The sequence below is a fragment of the Mesoplodon densirostris genome, chromosome 5 (genome assembly GCF_025265405.1).
Source record: "Mesoplodon densirostris isolate mMesDen1 chromosome 5, mMesDen1 primary haplotype, whole genome shotgun sequence".
Classification (NCBI taxonomy): Eukaryota; Metazoa; Chordata; class Mammalia; order Artiodactyla; family Ziphiidae; genus Mesoplodon; species Mesoplodon densirostris.
This window is the reverse complement of record NC_082665.1, coordinates 148,776,585-148,796,416: the sequence shown is the minus strand read 5'-3', so window position 1 is coordinate 148,796,416 and position 19,832 is coordinate 148,776,585. Positions and strand designations below refer to the sequence as shown.

The following is a 19,832-nucleotide window of genomic DNA, read 5'->3' as shown; positions in this document are numbered from 1 at the left end:
ACTAATAGTAATTCCTCACTAATTTTTTTATAGTTAGTTTGAATAAGGATTCTAAACAAGGTCTATATATTGCATTTGGCTTATGTGACCTTAGGTATCTTTTAATCTATAAGTTCAACTCTCTCTCTCTCTCTCTCTCTCTCTCTCTCTCTCTCTCTCTCTCACTAATTATTTGTTGAAAAAGTGGTGTTTTTCTTGCGGAATTTCCCATGTTCTGGATTTTATTGATTCTGTCCTCATGGGGTCAGAATGTTCCTTGTTTTTAACATGGAATATTTACCAAGTTCCTTGTTTCCCTGTACTTCCTATAAATTATTAGTTAGATGTTGAGATCTAATTAGGTCAAGGTTTGGATTTTTGGCAAGAATACATCATAGGTGGTGGTGTGTACTCCCAGCACATCAACTCAGGAGACTTTAGAAGTCATCAGGGATTATTGCCCACCTTCGTTTGACCATTAAGAGCTGCAAAGTGGTGATCTCCTAGCATGTCATTTTTTATTTATTAACTAAAATTATTCTGAAAAGAGCTTTCCTTCATCAACTATTTAGTTACCCCGAGGTATGGTTTGTATCAGAAAAGCAGGATAAATACTGACACTTTCCATTTCTAAAAGGTTTTCAGGAAAGTAATTTGATCTCCTAACATCAAAGATTCCATGAAGGATATTTTTAGTATCATTACGAGTTCATGGATTTTAATATGCATGATGTATTTCAATCCACTGCAGATATTATTCTTTTTGACGGTCATATTGTGCCGTCTTTGGCCAATGACAATCAACCCCTTTAATTAGGCTTCAGGGTCCTATTGTTATGACCCTGGTAGTCTTTGATAGCTTCTTTGTTATCTATTGTGACAGATGTTCCAGGCTCATTTTGTACATTTTCTGCCCCAGATCTGGACTCAGCAATTCTTCAAGAAGCCGTGATTCCTTTCTGTGGGAAGGATATTTAGAGAAATGCATTTTTTAATGGACAGATTGGAAATAAATTAGTTATGTGGTCATTTCAAGAAACTAGAAGCAAAAAGTCCTTTAAAAAGTAGTGGAAGAAAATAGTAAAGTTAAGGGCAGATATTAGGAACTAAAAGATGGTTCCTTGCAAAACTAACAAAAATAGTTTAATAATAACAAAACAGACAAAATTTTAACCAGAATTTTAACAAGACTAAGTAAGAATGAAAAGGCGGAAATAAGCAATATTGTGGAGGAAAAAAAGATACATCTACAGCAGAGTCTAAAAATCATAATTTAATACTATAAATAATTTTCTCTCAATACATTAGTAAGCAGATATATTAGAAAATTTCTTAGGAAGAATCTAAAAAACAAAGTGAAGATGAACAGGAAATCCGAATAAACCAAAAAACTATGAAAGAAATTGAGTTGAAAACGGGAAAACTCTTCTTCACTCCCAAAGACCCAGAGCCAGGGGAGTTTGGTCAAGGTATTAAGGAATGTGTAAAGTGAGATTTTTGCTTCTCTGTTACCATATCACCAGAAACTAGAAGGGGGCCTGGCACATAGTGAGTACTCAATAAGTATGTGCTAAATAAACAATCTTGATCACACATAAACTGTTTCAAAGAATGGAAAAATATGGAATGATGGGAATTAACTGATGGTGTTACTGAGTCCAAGCTCATACTGCTCACCACATGACAGGCCAATAAACCAAGAGACAAGTTGCTGGGGCAAGGAATAGCAACTTTATTCCGAAAACCATCAGACTGAGAAGATGGTAAACTAGTGTCCCACGGAACCTTCTTACCTGAGTTAGAACTCAGGCATCTTTTATACTAAAAGGGAGGGGTGTGGCTAGTTGTTGCAAACTTCTTGGTGCCAGAATCCTTTGGTCCTGCAGCTGTCCATGTAGGTCTGGTCACAATGTTCCTGTAAACCTCCAACAAGACTCTCATTATTTTCTGTTCTGCAACTTTTTATCTCTACATGAATGGAAAAGTGTTATACCATTAAAGGTCAAGCCTGGGAAGCAGAGCCTGGAGAATGTGCTATTAGGTATATTTCAGGCTACAGGCGACATTACTTTACAAAAGTGCAGAGCTGCAGACTAAGTACAGGCAACAGAGCACAAAGGTGAGAGCTAAATGAATAGGTCCAATATGGAGTCAGGCTTGTTCTTCACTGTTACAGTGGGGGAGGGCACAGGCTCAGCACTAAAATGAGGGAAGGAAGGAAGGAAGGAGGGAGGGAGGGAGGGAGGGAATTATAGATCAATCTCATTTATAAAACTAAATGGAAAAACTTAGGTAAAATATCATTAAATTGAATACAACCGTATAATCTGATAAGATAGGGCATATTGCAGGAATGCAAGGAAGTCTATTCATATAATATACCACAATACCAGATTAAATGAGAAAAACTATGTGATTAGCTTAGTAAATGCAGGAAAAGATTTGATGAAATTTAACACTTAATCAGGATTAAAAGTAACTTCTAATAAAATAATTATTATTCTTTTAGAAAATAATTTCTTTAACATGTGACAGGGCATTTATCAAAACCTAACACAAATAATATGTTTAATGGTGAAACATTACAGGTTGTCCCTTTAAAATCAAGAACAAGGCAAAAATGCCTCCATCATTGCTTCTATCCACCATGGTACTGAATACAAGCAATTCAATTCATACAAACATAGAACTGAAAAGAGGAAATGAGAGAATGAGAGAATTCAGCAAGCTTGCTAGAGCTAGGAGTTGTATACAAAAATCAATTGAAATTCTATGCAATAGTGATAATCAAATAGAAAATATAATAGGGAAAGATCCCATTCACAGTACCAAATGATTAAAATCTGTAAGGAGTCTTGGAATAAATAGATGTGCTTTATGAAAAAATTATAAAGTATGACTGAAGTACATGAAAGGAGACCTGAACAAACAGAGAGATACTCCACGTTCATAGACAGGAAGACTTAATCTCATAAAGATGTCAAGTTTTCCCTAAAGTAACCTATAAATTTAATGTAATTCCAATCAATATCCCAACAGGGGTTTTATTTATGGAATGTGACAAGCTCATCCTTAAATTCACATGTAAGAGTAAAGGGCCAAGAAAATCAATGATTGTCCTGAAGAAGAGGAACAAGGTGGGTAGGTGGGGAGAGGGTGGGACTGAGAGAGGGCAGTGGGGCAAGGCAGGAAGTTACTTGCGCTTCCATTTATCAGACTTTCTATAAAGCTATTGTGATTAAGAAATAGCGTTACTGCTGCCAAGATGGACAAGTAAATCCAGCTCAGCCACTTATTAGCTATGTGACTGGGGCAAAATTCCTATAGCCCTCTGAGCAACTTCTTTCATCCTATCTGGAAATTTAATTTTATATCATCTACATCATAGGTGGGTTATAGAAACTACATAAAATAACAGATTTCATTACTGCCATTGCCGTTCATTTCTTAAGACATAATTTTCCTCACCAGAGCCAAAATTAGGTCAGAGAAACCAGGACTTTGTTACTAAAGAGCAAGAATTATAAATAATTTCTTTTAATTGTGTGAGTTTTAAACTTATTACATGTGGCATGCATGCCTTCAACAGCACAGAATTAAACTGAGGCTCTTAACTCAGAATATCCAGTTAGAATAGCAGGCCAAGGTCAGCCAGCCATGAGGATAGCAACTAACACTTTATACTGCTTCTCTGAGGCCAAGAACCGCTTTTTACAGCTCTGGTCTAAAGTTGGTGAGCAGGGCTCTGGGACACAGTCCTGACTGGCTCCTCTAGATCCCAGAGATTCTCACACCTTTTTTTTCCACCACTACACACATGATCCATGATGTCCCCTTGAGGGTCAACGCCATGGATGTACTCCGATTATGAGCAGCAGCAAGATAAAATTGACTATGGTTTATGAGTAATGCCTAGCAATTCCTTTCTCTCCTTCTCAAGAAAGTCATTAAAAGCAAATGAGATGGGTTTTAAGGGGAAAACTCTGAAACGGCTCTAATTTTTATGAATTAGATTGATCAAATGAATTAGATTGCTCAAAACTTTGTTATAGAGTCCAAGCTCGCTCTGCTTGCCTCATGACAGGCCAATAATCGGAGACAAGGTGTTGAGGCAGGGAAGATGATCCGGAAAGCCGGCCGAGAAGGTGGCAGACTGGTGTCTCAAAAGAACCATCTTATCAGGTCTGGATGCCAGTTTCTTTTGTAGAATCAGAGAGGGAAGTAAAGTAAAAAGGCACAGCAGAGAGGGCGAGGCGGGGAGGAAGTAAAGTAAAAAGGGTCGTCAGTCTTGCAAAACATCTCCTGGAACGACCAGCCTTGGGGAGGGGATGTGTTCATTTCTTCTTTCTTGCAGCCATTCACAGGTGGGTAGCGTTCCCTGAGACAGACCGTTATGTATGATTATAGTAACAAAAGCAACAAAAAGCAAAGGTTAAAGTCAAAGAAACAGATCCAACATGGAGTCAAAATTGGCTCTTCCCTGTTACAGCTTCACACCTTTCTTACAGCAATCATTACTGTCACAAGAGCACAGCTGAGTGCTCTAAACATTTAGCCTCAGGTATCACCTCTCCTGGTGACACTGCCTTCCAGTGGCAGGAACAACCTTCTCTTCTCAGTCTTCACAAATCTCCAGGAGGAGTCTGAACTGTCTCTCTCCCCACCCCCTGGGTGGCGGTGGTCACTTCCAGCAGGTACCACACATCTCTGTATCGCTTGGGAACTCTCATCACGATATGTATATTTCATAAAATGAATTCTGAAGGTTGGAAATCAAAATCCTATCTGGGTTGAGTTTCAGGTTTCCTGGTTCAAAGAGGAAATGGGAATCTTTTGGTTCAGTGGCACTTTTCAAAAGAAGTGTAATTGAAGTCTGAAATGTTGCATAAATGGAAGATATAAGTTTTAATTGAAAAATAATTATAACCACTTAATCATTTTTAAATGAGGGCTGTAATTGCAGTCAGCGCACAATAGCCACATACAGGCACTGAGATTTGCGCAATAAAGCAGGGATGGTACAGCTTGATTTGCTAATAGCACTTCCACTTCTCCTCCCTTTGTCTCAAAGATTAATTCAGGCAAGGGCTATTAGTGCTGTTAATTGGTTCTGCAATTTAGACCTTGTGCCTGTGAATGAATGACTGATGTAGTCTCTCAGCCAATAAATGGGAGCACTCTGTCAACACTCCCCATTGTCCAGCAGGGCACCGTCCCGCTGCCCAGATTCCCTCCCGCCAGCCCTTGGAGACAAAAGAGGCACAGCGCCTCTTCTGGGTCACAGCTTCAGCAGGACCTGAGATAGGTCAACAAGATGACCTTGAAATGAGGCTGACTTACTGCGTCTAGTGGATACTCAACTAGCCCTCTTCTCCCTCACTGGAGGGAGGGTTTTGTTTTGTTTTGAACCCTCCTCTTACTCCGTGATGAGGCTGGGAAGGAATAAGAGGCCCAGTTGTTATGGAGCTTTGGCAAATGAAAGCGCCAACCGTAACATTAGCTTGAAGATAAATGCACCCCAGAGCTCAGGAAGAAAACATTCTTTAATTGCTGCAGCACCTTCTTGGCATGGGCACGGCGCCCCCAGGGATGCTTCGGAGAGTTATCACACCCAGTGGGGGGTCCATACCGATTGTGCCAACCCCTGAGGACTTTGGAGCTAATTGCAAGCTGAAACACCACCAAAGAGGCATCCTGATTGAAGACTTACTCACCAGCATGGTCGTTTGCAAAGCCATGTTGGATTTCAGGATTCAGAAACATTTCCATTGCTCTACGAAAGAGTCCCCCTCTAGGACGGCAGGTCCTTCCCTCGCTGCCACAGATATTCAGATCGATGCTCTTCAGAATGAAGACATTGGGAATGAACGGGCACCTGCCATTTTAGCTCCTGAGAGCAGCCTCAGGCCAGGGATTGGCAAAGAAGGTGAGGGTGTGGAATGCCCTGAAGAGGGGAGGGGATTGGAGATGAAAGGGGCTTCTGTGACCCACTTGACACTGAGCGTGGATGTTCCCTGAATTCTGTGCAAATCGTGTTCTGAGGTTACACGTTCATGCATCTGCCCCACCCACCCACCCACCCCAAGGTGGGGCGGGGAAGTCTGTGTTTGGTTTGGATCCCATTTACAAAGCAATTCTTCTCTCCAAAACAAAAGTTAAAAATCTCTTCTACCCATACAACAGAAACCATACTCTATGGGCTCAGATGAGAGAAAGAAAGGGAAGCAGCAAGCACCAAGAAGCAGTTTCTGGAATAACAAGCTACAACTTTCCAGCCACAAACTCAGATGTTTAGGAGAGTAACTTTTTCCATTCTTTAATAACTGAGCATAATTTTTACTTTGACCCCGATTTCACTCAACGACCGAAACTCATATCTTCCTCCTATGTTTTCCTGAGGGTTGAATCCAAGCTCCAGAGCTGATATGGTATCAAGGCATCAGGTAGGCATCGTCTGTAGAGAATTTAAAAGCAATAATAAAGTCTAATCAACGTCAATCTGCTTTTTATCATCATCATGTGACAATTCTATAGAATGTCTATGATAAACTTCTCCCCCCCAAAAGTATCTTTTGTTGGTCTAATATCTAAACAATTGCTGTGGATACTCTTGAGTACTATATATGTAGGCTCCAAATTAGGATATTTTTATTACTTCTCTTTTAGTAAACAGTTTCTGCCTGGAAGTTAATTCGGAAAATTTCCTGCTGCCCAGTTGACCCCAACACACTTAAACTTAGCTGCACACATTAGTTTTAAGAGTAAGTTTTAAGGGTTCAGAATCATTGTGTTTGCTTCAGGCACAGTTTAGTATCTCCAGCTCCTGTCATACTTCATATCCCTGCACTTAATCAGTAGATTTGAAATAAGCCGTGATAGCATGGTTATTGTAAAGACAAAGAACATATGTTATTTCAAATCTGTCATTCTCTGAGACCACTTGGAGTTTTTCTTGGTTTAAAATTTAAAGCTGAGTGCAAACTACAGTGTAATTTTTTCTTTCTTTAAAATAATCGTAACCTAAGTAGAAAGTATTAATTCACTACTTTTCCCCTTTCCTGTATTGTAGAATTTGTTTTATTTTTACTTATTTTTTAGTTCCTGACATGATTATATATGGACGTTTGAGAAAAGAAAACTTGCACTGTTTATGTTTTTTTCTTTGGCCGTTGTTAATATTTGTTCCCTTTCATGATTATACTGAAAATAATTTGGTCCTATAGAGGGAGGAAATGTTGACAAGTGATCCTCTGTGGGTGTCATATAACAGTGGACGCACACCGTAGTTAGAGTGGACATACTGATCACTGAAATGGGACCTTTTCTTGATCTCTGATTTGTGGACCTTTTGTGTCTAAGGAAGATTGGGAAAGCAGGGTCTGCTTGGGATGTCATCCATGAGTAGTAGAGGACTATTCCAAGACTGGGTTGGAGTAGACACCGGGGAAGGAAAATTGTCTTAGGTTTGTAACCTATGGCTTCAGCTCCTTCACTGCATTTTGCAAAACATACTGGAGGGAAGAAAATCCCTGAGCTTTACTCTCATGATTACACGGGGCCCTTACACTGGACTGAAACATGACAGAAAGAGCAGAAAGGATCAGCCAACAAGAGTCACCATTACATCTCATGTAAAGATGTGTCTGGCACAGAAAGAACTATGGAGACACACAGAAAAGGTTCCCAGAAACCCGGTCACTGCCAAAGGGCCAGGAGTGACCATTCTATTCCTCATCCCAGGTGAAGACTTTCAAAAAGCTCCATAGTGAAAAGAAAATTGAAAGTGATGACATAACCTATCAGTATATGCTTCATCAGATGGATACATTTATATTTAAGTTAACTGTCCAGCAAAAAAATTGAGTTCAATCTCATTAACAAACTTCTTTTTGGTCTTAATAAACATCCTCAAAGATTGTTTCAAATAGATCTGGATGGTCTGGTTTTAGAATCAATGAGTAGGTCCCACAGAGAGGCAGCTTCCTTCCCTACCAAAGTCCACATTAGCAACCTTATTTCTGTCTGAGTGAGCTTCACGCTACACTCACATTCTTCTAAAAAATAAATAAGAATACCATAAAACCTTGAGTTGCACAGAAGATAAGAATCTGAAAAGTACTTTAATCTAAGACAGTAATTGGAGACATTAATCATATATAATTGGAGGGTAGAGACCTCTGCCCACCAATTTGACATTAATTTCACTGAAAGAAGATATTAAGACACAACCTTGTAATGGAATTATTAATCTGATTAAAACTTTGCTCATGAACATGAACAAGCAAATCAAAAGAGAAGAAATAAAGATGTCCACAAATACAGAAAAAGGTACTTGGCAGAAAATAATCAAAGAATTGCAGGTTTAAATGGGGCATCACTTCCATCTATTCTTTCTTGAAAGTAATAAAATATTGATAATCCTCAGTTTTTGAGGGCATGGAAAATTGTCATTTAAATATACTGTTTTTTAGCAGGAGTATAAGCTGATCTAACTTTTTGAGAGGACAATATGATCAAAATTTTAAATATGTATCTTTTTTATGCTCATACCAGATATTTCACTTCAGGGAGTTTATCCTAAGGAAATAATGAAATGAGGGGGAAAAGATTTATGTTCTAAGATATCAATATCATTGATGTCATTATAAATAATTATAATTTAAAAATTGGAAACAACTAAATATACATTATATGCAATTGATTATTTTTTAAACTAGCCAAATTTTTTCCCTTTTTTTTACTGGGTATAATTGATTACAATGTTTCATGTGTATAGCAAAGTGATTAGAATATATATATATATAGATAGATAGATATATAGATACATATATTCTTTTCCATTATAGGTTACTACAAGATATTGAATATAGTTCCCTGTGCTATACAGTAGGTCCTTGTTTGTTATCTATTTTATATATAGTAATCTATACCTGTTAATCTCAAATTCCAAATTCATCCCTCCGCCGCTTTACACTTGGGTAATCATAAATTTGTTTTCTATGTCTGTGAGTCTATTTCTGTTTTATAAATAAGTTCATTTGTATTATTTTTTTAGATTCCACATATAAGTGATATCATATGATATATGTCTTTCTCTGTCTGGCTTACTTCACTTAGTATGATAATCTCTAAGTCCAACCATGTTGCTGAAAACGGCATCATTTCATTCTTTTTCATAGCTGAGTAATATTCCATCATACCACATCTTTACCCATTCATCTGTCAATGGACATTTACATTGCTTCCATGCCTTGGCTCTTGTGAATAGTGCTGCTTTGAACATTGGGGTGCGTGTATCTTTTCAAGTTAAGAGTTTTCTCTAGATATATGCCCAGGAGTGGGATTGCTGGATCATGTGAAATAAATTACAGTATAGACAAATGATGGAATACTACGCAGGGTTTTAAAAGACTGGGGTAAATTTTGATGTAATAGCATAAAAAATTATCCCATTATATTAAAAAAAATTAAAATAAAGAGGTTAAGAGCAACCTCGCTCCAGGTCCCGCAGTCACAGCTCGAGCCGCAGCCTTCGCACCGTCACCTCAGCCGCTCATTTTGTGGGTTGGTCCTTCTGGCACACGGACTCCAGCCATGCCCGCAGCCGCCCTCTGAGCCCTTCAGGCCACCCCGGTCTCCTTGCCTGGCCTGACCCAGCCCGTGAAGGTGGTGGACAGCAAGCAACTGGTGCAGAAAGCCCGGCTGGTGGAGCAGGTGGAGCGCTACAACGACATGGCCGTGGCCATGAAGAACGTGAGTTCCCCACCCCCACCCCACCACCTCACCCCAGCCCCTTCGCAGACGCAGGCTTTCACTGGGTCGACTTGGGGACTAGTCGCCCGTCGCTCCTGCAGGTGACAGAACTGAATGAGCCACTGTCCAATGAAGAAAGAAACCTTCTCTCTGTGGCCTGCAAGAATGTAGTTGGGGCACGCCGTTCTTCCTGGAGGGTCATTAGTAGCACTAAGAGAAGACATCTGCAGATGGTAATGAGAAGATAGAGATGGTCCGTGCTTACCGTGAAAAAATAGAGAAGGAGTTGGAGGCTGTATGTCAGGATGTGCTGAGCCTGCTGGATAACTACCTGATCAAGAATTGCAGTGAGACCCAGTATGAGAGCAAAGTGTTTTACCTGAAGATGAAAGGGGACTATTACCGCTACCTGGCCAAAGTCACCACTGGAGAGAAGAAGGCGATCGTTGGGGAGTCATCTGAGAAGACCTACAGCGAAGCCCATGAGATTAGCAAGGAGCACATGCAGCCCACTCACGCCATTAGATTAGGCCTGGCCCTTAACTACTCCGTTTTCTACTATGAGATCCAGAACGCCCCAGAGCAAGCCTGCCACTTGGCCAAGACCGCTTTTGATGACGCCATTGCCGAGCTCGACACTCTCAACAAGGACTCCTACAGGGACTCCACGCTCATCATGCAGCTCCTCCACGAGAACCTCATGCTCTGGACAAGCAATCAGCAAGATGACGACGGTGGAGTAGGCAGCAATTAAGACCCCCAGGTGGACTGGCAGTACACGCTGATGCTACTACTGCAGTCTTTATTTATTTCCCATGAGTTGTGGGTCGGGTGGGGGAGGGAAAGGGAGCGATGACCTTCCTAGGGAGAAACCCTTGACCTGTCCTGTCTTTGATCGCCTCTTTGACATTTTTGCCAAAATACCACTAGTGGAAAGTCAGGCTAGCTGTGCTGGTATTGGAATAGCAGCCTCACACTGGCATATGGACTGTTCTGTAGATTAATGCAAGTGGAGCTGTCCTTAATTTAACTTATTGCTAGAAAATAGGGTTTTAAGATGAAAAGGAAACTTAAACGGAATAGCCCTCATTCAATAAGTTCTGTGGTTCCAGTAAGGATTTTTATGTACATATGCTCTTGTCTTTTAAGTTCTGGGTACTTTCTAGCTCATCTCTTTTAGCTGTGCATCTTGTTTTTCAGGGTGTACTCTACCGGACATGGAATAGTTAAAATCCCAAACTGATAGACTTAGAACATAAGGTATATTTATCCTTGTGGGTTAGGCTTTGCCAGTTTTCAGAAGTTTCTGATTAGTTGACAGTATTAACACTAAGTTGCAGTTTACAGTATTTCTACATTACAGCCATATATGACATCAAGCCATGGATTGTGTGTTTTTCTTATTTTGGCTTTTACATCCTTATTCAGCCTCATCCAGGTTGCTTTTGCTGTTATCCATCTCCTAGGCGAAAAGGCTTGCCTGAGGAGACTCAAAGCTACTTTAGGTTTTGGTTAATAGGTGCTTGGCAGATGGCTGTGCGATTTTTGTCTTTCTTTCTTCTTAACTTAAATCCACCACAAAAATGATTAATCACTTTAATAGAAACGTTCAACACCACAAAAATAGAGAAAATTCAGGTCTGTGTGTCATTTATTGGGCTGATGTTTCCAGAGAAATCCTGATTTTCTTCAGCTGCCGTAGCTCCTTCCTCAGGGACTGCACCGCTGTCTCCCTCCTCACCTGAGTCCTCCCGACTGTACCTTGTGCCCAGGGCCTGCACTCGGGTGGGTTGAAAAGCTGTTGGGCTGTAGAAGTTGGCGGTCGTTTTGAGAAAATCTGCAGTGCAGTGTGTGAAAACTCAGGGGCTAGGAGCTTACTGGTAGAAAAATCCTAAAGGAAGAGCTCTATTCATATATACATTACCAAACGTAAGGTAGATAGATAGTGGGAAGCAGCCGCAGAGCACAGGGAGATCAGCTCGGTGCTTTGTGACCACCTAGAGGGGTGGGATAGGGAGGGTGGGAGGGAGGGAGACGCAAGAGGGAAGAGATATGGGAACATATGTATGTATATGTATAACTGATTCACTTTGTTATAAAGCAGAAACTAATAAAAAAAATAATTAAAAAAATAAAAATTAAAAAAACATTCTGTCCAATGTCGGGAGCCTCGTGTGTCAGTTTTTCCTCCCTGAAAACACTCCTTCCCCAAATAATCGTTGTAGGAAAATAAACTAAAATCATTATCAGATAATAAATACTTAACTCCTATTTGACCAAATCTTTTTCTATGTATTTTTTTCTTTTTAATGAAAGCATAGAATTTGGAAATTGATTTGTACCATCTGTACACGTTTTAGAATTGAAGGAAACCACGATGTTGTTTCCACAAGTTGGTTTCAGTTAGCCTTAGGTCCTTGGTTCTCATTTTGGATAAGTCTTAACACACGACCTGTTGCATGTGCATTCAGCCTTTTTGATAAGGTCAGTAACAGTGTGAACTGCTGAGATAGGTAATGACACCAGACTTGTTTGTTTCTTTGTTTTATTTAGGCAGGGAGAGGAATGAATCGTAATTGAGGAAAACCTGACAGTTGCTTTTGCTAAAACAAAAATGGAGCTTCCAGTTGTGAAATGCACGTGTTGACCAGGATCCAGGTGACAGTGAAGATAGAAGAGTGTGACGATGCTCTGTAATGTGGCACAGTTACCCAGCATGACTTTCCTTAGAAGGCCCCCTCCATATGCTAGAGCGGAAGTCCCAACAAACCAAACCTACCAGAAGAACTAACAGAAGAGAGCTTTATAGCTTCTGTGCCCTAACAGGGGCCTAAGGTCAATGTCACGGATGGGAACAGATTTGGGGGGAGGGGTGTAGGTTGGGATTTCCTTAATTTATCTTCATGCCCAGTGAGCGGTGTTGTGTCCTTCCTTGTAGCATTTGGAAATGATTTGCTGGAATTACAAAACCTATCTTCCTTTTAAATTTCAGCTTTGGCTCTGGCTGCTTTTTAGAATAATGCAAGGTAAAACCATATCTGAGGGCTAAAAATGAAGGAGGGAATGGGAGACTTGATATTTAAGCAGCTTGAATGGTTTCTTTTCTTTTCTTTATTTTTAAAGAAATGCACTTGCCTAGGATGCTTTGTCTCCAGTGAAATGATTACTCCTCCATCAGCCTAGTGATACACTACTGTGCGTGCTGGTGTTGTATGTCTATACAGTAGCTTGAAATTTATTGACTTATACTGTAGGTGTTATGTATTCCTACGACAAAAAAAAATTAAGTCTTCAAATTTTTAAAAGTTTTTTTAATTGAATTTTTCCTTTTGGGGGTAAAGTTTGCTCTACCAAATAGTGATCGTAACAAATGGATCTGTTTTGGATGTTGCTATAGTGACATGCAGTTATATATTTTGTTTTTAAGGGTGGGAGGGGAAGCAAAAGAAACACCAGTGTTATCTTAATCTTAATGTCTGGTGTTTGTCATGGTGAAATTATAACTATTATAGTGTAGGAGAACAACGAATATATTCTCTGAATGAGCGTTTTGCTTTTTGTCATGTTATGCAGTGAACTATTTTTAAGGTCTAATCAGTGATTATTTTTCCAGCTCCGTGTTTCTCTAAGGAATTATTTCACACACGGACCATTCTTAGCAGTTTTCCTCAGTGATGGAATATCAGGAATGTGAATCATTATGTAGCTGTCGTACACTGAGCAGATAAACTTACAGATCTGAACAAATAAATAAATAAAGAGGTTAAGAATACTGGGTATGGCCAGTACGTTGAATAGTTACCAGTGCTGACCTAATAAAAAGGCAATTTTATTTTGGGTCGGGTATTGTCACTTTAAAGTTTGGTCAGTGAGCGTAAATTTCCTCTGCGACTAGATGAAAACTGTAGCAAGCCCATGATTTTTCTGCTCACTCTTGGTTGACAATCCTACAGTCACTTTAAGATACAATTACTGTCTCAAGTGAAAAATCAGAATGTTTAATCCATGATATTCATCAAAACTGCAACCTTCATTTAATATCATTTATATATGAGACCTGGTAAGATATTAACCTTTTGGCATCTGTCTTCTAGCTCTGTTTTTGATAGGTTTGCTGTAGAGCAAATCTGTTTCAGACCAAAACCTGCAAAGGTTGTCTTCTTTGCTGTTTCCCACATGGAACTTCTCCTCTTTCCTTCCTCGATGGCACCCATCGCCTCCTATGAAGACCTGTCAGCTAAGTCCGGCTCCTTGGGGCTGAGTGAAGTGGGAGGCAGGGTGGGGAGTAGTGTGGGAAGAGTGATGAGGAGATAGAAAAGGCCACGTTTGAATTGGCCCAAGGATAAACTCATTGCTCCATCAAAGAAACTGATCGAAACCAGGGTGGAGCAATAGGACACCAAAGACAAAATCTAATAAGTCCAAGGGAAGCAAGCAGCGCGGTTGGTTTAGCTGGCCCAGCTCGGACAGAGAAAGAAACAGAGGACATCCCAATAACAGGAAAGGTGTGGAGTGGTTGGGAGGTGAGAAAGAATGGCCTGTGCAAGAAACAGTAGGCAGGCCAGGGACTTAGGAAAGAGGGGGCATAGAAAGGGGTGGGGAAAGGATGGAGCATGGCTACCCAGCCCTTACTCTGCCTTATATATCTCACCACCTCCTGGGCAGGGGTCTTACACTGTCTCCTTTAGCAATGGCATGACAGAGGCTCAGAGAAGTTAGGTAAACAGCAAGGCATGAAGTGAAGCCCAGGACCCCTGATTCCAAATCCCCTGTTCCTTCCACATGTCAGTGGTTCCCACATGAGCCACAAAACCAGTACCAGGCTGGCTTCTCAGAATCACCTGGAGAACTTCTTTAAAATTCACAATCCATACTGGCCTCATCCCAGACCTACTGAAGCAGAATCTCTGGGAGGATCAGGAAATAGGATTTAGGCATAAGTTCGTTCGATGATCCTGTGGTACAGCCAAGTTTGGGAGCTAATATGTTAGGTGTGTCACATTCCAACACATCTGTAGGGGGGCCGGGGGGGAATGAACTGTTACTCCCTGAGTGCCTACGTCGTTTCACTTTCTTAGGAGTATCTCCTGGACACTAAGTATATCATCACACGTTGTCCTTTCTCGACATGCTTATGAGATTGATAGTATTTCCACACTAGTGAAGAAGCTGGCAACGATTATGGGAAGCCCTGAAACGGCGCTTCGCTCGTCAGTAGCAGAGCTGGGATACGACCCCAATCTCTAGGACCCCTGGTTCCTAGTCTTCGTACCTTACAAACTGCTAAGGGGGGAAAGACCTTATGATGGTGGGAGAAGGGAGATCAAGATACAGCAGAGGAAAGGGATAATTATGGAGCAACTTAACAGAGAGATCTGCAGTAGCGGCCCAGGCTGTGGGAAACCTTGGCTGGGAAAGCGAGTGTGAGGGAAACTGAGGATCAGGTCCAGCTCATGGATTCGTCCAGCTTTTCCCGAGTCCCTACCTAGTGAAGACCGGGCAGCTTTGAGAAGCCTTTATGCCAAAGGGATGGCTCCCTCTTGTGGCGGCTGCCGCTCATCACGGAATGATCTGTGACCAGGCAGCCCTGAAAGAGCAGAAGTGGCAACCAGGTTGCACATTGGAATCATTGGAGCTTTTAAAGCTCATGCCCCAGGTCAGTGAAATAGGAATAGCTAGGGAGAGTTGGACCTGAGCTGTTCAACACAGTAGCCATTAGCGACACGAGGCTACTGAGCACTTGAAATGTGGCTAATTCAAAATGAGATGTAAGTGTAAAATATACACTGGATATCAAAGGCTTCGTACAAAAAAGAGAATGAGAAATATCTCACTAATAATATTTACATTAATAATATGTTGAAATGGTATTTTGGATATATTGGGTTAAATAAAGTATATTCTTTAATTCACCTACCTCTTTTTACTTTTTAAAATGTAGCTATTAGAACATTCTAAATTACATATGTGATTCACATTTGTGGCTCAGATCATATATAAGCTTTCCAGATTTAGGAAATAAAAATACTGGATGTCCAGGTTAGTTTGAATTTCAAATAAACACAAATTTTTAAAGTATATTTAGTAAATTGTTTGTATAAATATGTCCCATGTGCTATTTGGGACATACTTATTCTAGAAATAAAATTCATTGTTTATCTGAAATTCATTAATTAAACTGGGCATCCTAAATATTATCTGGCCACACTAACATGTCTATTGGACAGCACTGATCAAGACTCTTGCTACACAGAATGTGGTCTGAAGACCAGAAACATAGATCTAACCTGGGGTCTTGTCAGAGATGCTGCATCTTAAGCCTCACCCATAACTACTGAACCAAAATCTTTCATTTAACAAGATCCCCAGGTTATCTGTGCGAACATCAGCAGTTGAAGCACTTAGCTTGAGAGCCACCAGCCAAGCAGAGGTGTATAGGAGAAGGAAGATGGGTCTGCCCAGTGCCCTTGGCCAAAGCAGACAGTTCTGAATTCCAGATTCTGAACTGATCCACGGTTCTCCTCTATCCCCACAATGACCAACACATAAATGTCAGTTGAGTAAATGAGTTAAGTGGGAATGTGTGAGTGAATGAATGAATGAATGAATGAGTAAATAGAATATGAATAAATGAACAAATTAATTAATAAATGAATGAATAAATAAATGAGTAAGTAGCTGAATGGGTGAATAAAGTATTGGCACGTTTGATATAGTAAATAAATTCAAGAGCAACTAGAAGGATGATTGAATGGAGAATTTCATAGTGAACTCTGGACTACACAAGGCCCAGGAGAAGGAGGCAGATGGCTCAGAAAGAAAAGTGACCCAAAGGACTGTCCCTACCTTGGCCCAGGATGAGCCCATGAAAGGAGGAAGGAAAGGAGGAAGGAAGGAAGGGAGGGAGGAAAAGAGGGAGGGAGGGAGGATTAAGTGAGTGAGTAGAGAATGAATGAATTCAAGAGCAAATAGAAGGATGATTCAATGAAGAAATACTTAATGGCCTCTGAACTACACAATACCCAGCTGAAGGAAGCAGTGGCTCAGAAAAAAACTAATTAAATGAATGAATGAATAAAAATAATTGAATGAATGAATGTCTCTCTCTCTCTACCTGCCTAAACTCTGGCTTTACCCCGTCTATCTTCTTAGGGACCTCAATCTCTCAATTATCCCATCTCTCTTCTGAACCTTATTCCTCTTCCTCTCTCCTGTTTATCAGCATTTATACACTCTAGCCATGCCTTCTCACCCACCCCCCATATTCCTTCAATCCCATATCCCTTTCTCATCTCTCCTTTCATGGCCAAACTTATGGAAAGAGATATCTACTGCCATCCTCTCCTCTTCCCCACATCCTATGCACTCCTCCGCTCCCTACATCTGACTTTCTTCCCTCTCACTAGACTTAAATTGCCCTCAAAAGAAAAGAGAAGAGAAATGAATGACCTCTTAAATCATTCAATCCACTGGACACCATTCAGTCCTCCATTTGCTTGACCTCTAGCAGCATTCGACACTGTCACACTCTCTCTTCTCTTCCAAACCCTCTTTTCTCTTGCTTTCCATGACCCACATTCCAACTTCCTTCCACCTCTCTGGTCAACCCTTCCCAGTGCCTTTGCTGATGCCTCTTGCTCTGCCTGTCCTCTAGCGTTGGTAGTATTCCCAAGGTTCTTATCTTTGGCCCTCCATGCTACAGATGCTATACTCTATTCCCATATGATCTCATTCCTTTAATGACTGTCTCGTCTCTCTCATCAGGTGCCATCCATATACTGATAACTCATTAATCTATACCTCCAGATGCCTACATCTAACTATCCAGGGGTCGCCTTTGTACATACAACCCACAGATATCTCAAAGTCAATCTCTACCCAAATGAACTTATCTCTCTCCTTTCTCCAACCTCCAAAGAAGTTCTCCTTCTGCCATGTTTTTACTTTAATAAAAATCTACCATGATACTCTCAGGATCTAAGCTGGAATTAGGGGCTTTTCTTAATCCTTCTTCTCTCTTACTCTCCTCAAAATCATTCACCAAAGCCTATCAGCCCTGCCACCTTTGAAACAGGTACTGCATGTTGACTCACTCAATGCCATTCCAATTACTTTCTAGCATGACTTCCCGTACAGAGATTGTACATTTCTCTTGCTTCCTTGCCACTAGGGGGGACCTATGTGATTAAGGTTCTTCTCATTAGATAAAGTTGCATGACGCTTTGATCAAAACTGAGTTATGTAAAAGAGGCAGGGTGTGGGGCATCCATGTTGCCGATGTGGGTAGCAGCAGAGACAGTGTAGTTCTGAGTTTGATAGTGACAGAAGCAGCTGTAGCAGAGGGATTTCTCTACCACCTCCTCTAGCGGTTTTTCTGGAAGCTCAGCCTAGAGTCTATTCCCTGAGTCTTCCTATACATTTTGTGAGCTACTTAATATCTTATAATAAATCCCTTCCTGCTTAAATCACCTGGAATGATTCTGTTTTCTGCAATTAAGAACCCAGACTAATAAAACCTTTTAAGTAAACCTCAAATCCATCTACTTCTCTCCATTGGCATTGCCACTCCTTCAGTCCAGGCCACCATAAGTCCAGACCACCATAAAAGGCTCCCTCAGAAACCTTCTGGATTGCCTGTTGTTAGTAGTTGCCCACTAGTCAATCCCATTCTCCATATGCAACCAAAGTAAGTAAGCAAGATGTAACGATGAGCTTATCCCTCCCCTCTCAAGCCCATCATTGGCTTGCCACCACACTTGGGATGGAGTCCAAAATCCTTAAGAGACCCATTAGACCCTTCATGTTTACTCCATGGCCTACAAGCCCTCCATGTCCTGGCTTCTGTCCAACTCCCCAACTCCCCAGCCCCTCTCTCACATTCACAGACAGCCCTCTGTGCTGTAGCCATTCCCAACCTCTTTAGCACCTGGTCCTCCCATACTGACTCTTCATTCTCAGCCTTTGCACAAACTACTCTGTACCCAAAACACCCTTTACTTCGTTCTTCCCACTTCCCACTTTTATGGCTCACTTCCAATCATCCTCCAGGTCTCTATTAGTCGCCATTTCATTCAGGAAGTTTCCATAAATAAAAAGATTAAGTGAAATTTTCTGGAGTATCACTCGGTACTTCATCTATTTCGTGTTTTTGGTAATTTGATAATTGTCTTAATCCTGCCTCTAGACCATGAGCTCTCTGATGGTCAAGACCACATCTGTATTATTCACCATTGAATCCCTAGCACCTTGCAGAATTATTAAGATGCTTACTAATTTTTAAAATAAGTGTGTGCTTTAGTAAACATACGTGAACATAAATTGTACCTAATCTCTCAGTGTCTCAGGTTCTTGATTTGTAAAGTTGGGATATTCCTATCTCATAGAGTTGTTATGAAGATTAAATTAGGCAATACCTCTGAAGTTCTTATAATAATGCTTGGTACAATGTAAGTGCTCAGTAAATGTCGGTGGTCATTATTATTATTTCTCTACATAAGGATGCTCTATGTGAGTTAGTATCATGGAAATTGAGGAAGAAGCTGAATCTGAGATCTGAGTATACATGGTATGGAACAGGAACAGCTGCAGGAGAGCAAGATCCCAGAGGCAAAATTGATACAAGAACATAAGACTGTCAGGAAATTGCAGAAATTGCGGGCAGGGCTTTGGAGACCCAGGAGATGCAGAACGAGTGATAGAACCAGTCTTATTTAGATCACAAGAGGCTGAGTGCTCCAGGTAACCTCAGCATACACACACACACATGCATATTCATATCCAGGGGAACAACCAGCCTTCAGGCAAAAAGCAGTTTCATTCTAAAATGAGAAAAAAAAAACTTTTTTTTTTTTTTTTTTACTCCATTAACTTCTCCTTACAAAAAAAATAAAAATTCTACAGAGACAAGATTCTGACTCAGGCATGCACCAAAAAAATGTACTTTACCCATCAGGATACTTGGATTCTCAGTCTACAAACATCTATATTATGGTTGGTGATGATACCACATTTTCTCCAAGAATAGTAAGTGAGTAATTTACATTTGTGTGATTATATTGTTAATTCCAGTGGTGCCCAGAACAAAATGCAGCCTGTCTTGA

General features: G+C 40.6%; 1 protein-coding gene across 1 annotated transcript; it reads left to right on the top strand.

Annotated features, from left to right (window-relative positions):
• Nucleotides 1-5,547: 5,547 nt before the first annotated feature.
• LOC132490581 (14-3-3 protein gamma-like) lies at nucleotides 5,548-10,486 on the top strand. Its single transcript, XM_060098902.1, is given in 4 exon segments — nucleotides 5,548-5,905; nucleotides 9,596-9,732; nucleotides 9,834-9,944; nucleotides 9,947-10,486. Coding segments are annotated over 4 exon segments (1,146 nt in total).
• Nucleotides 10,487-19,832: the final 9,346 nt, after the last annotated feature.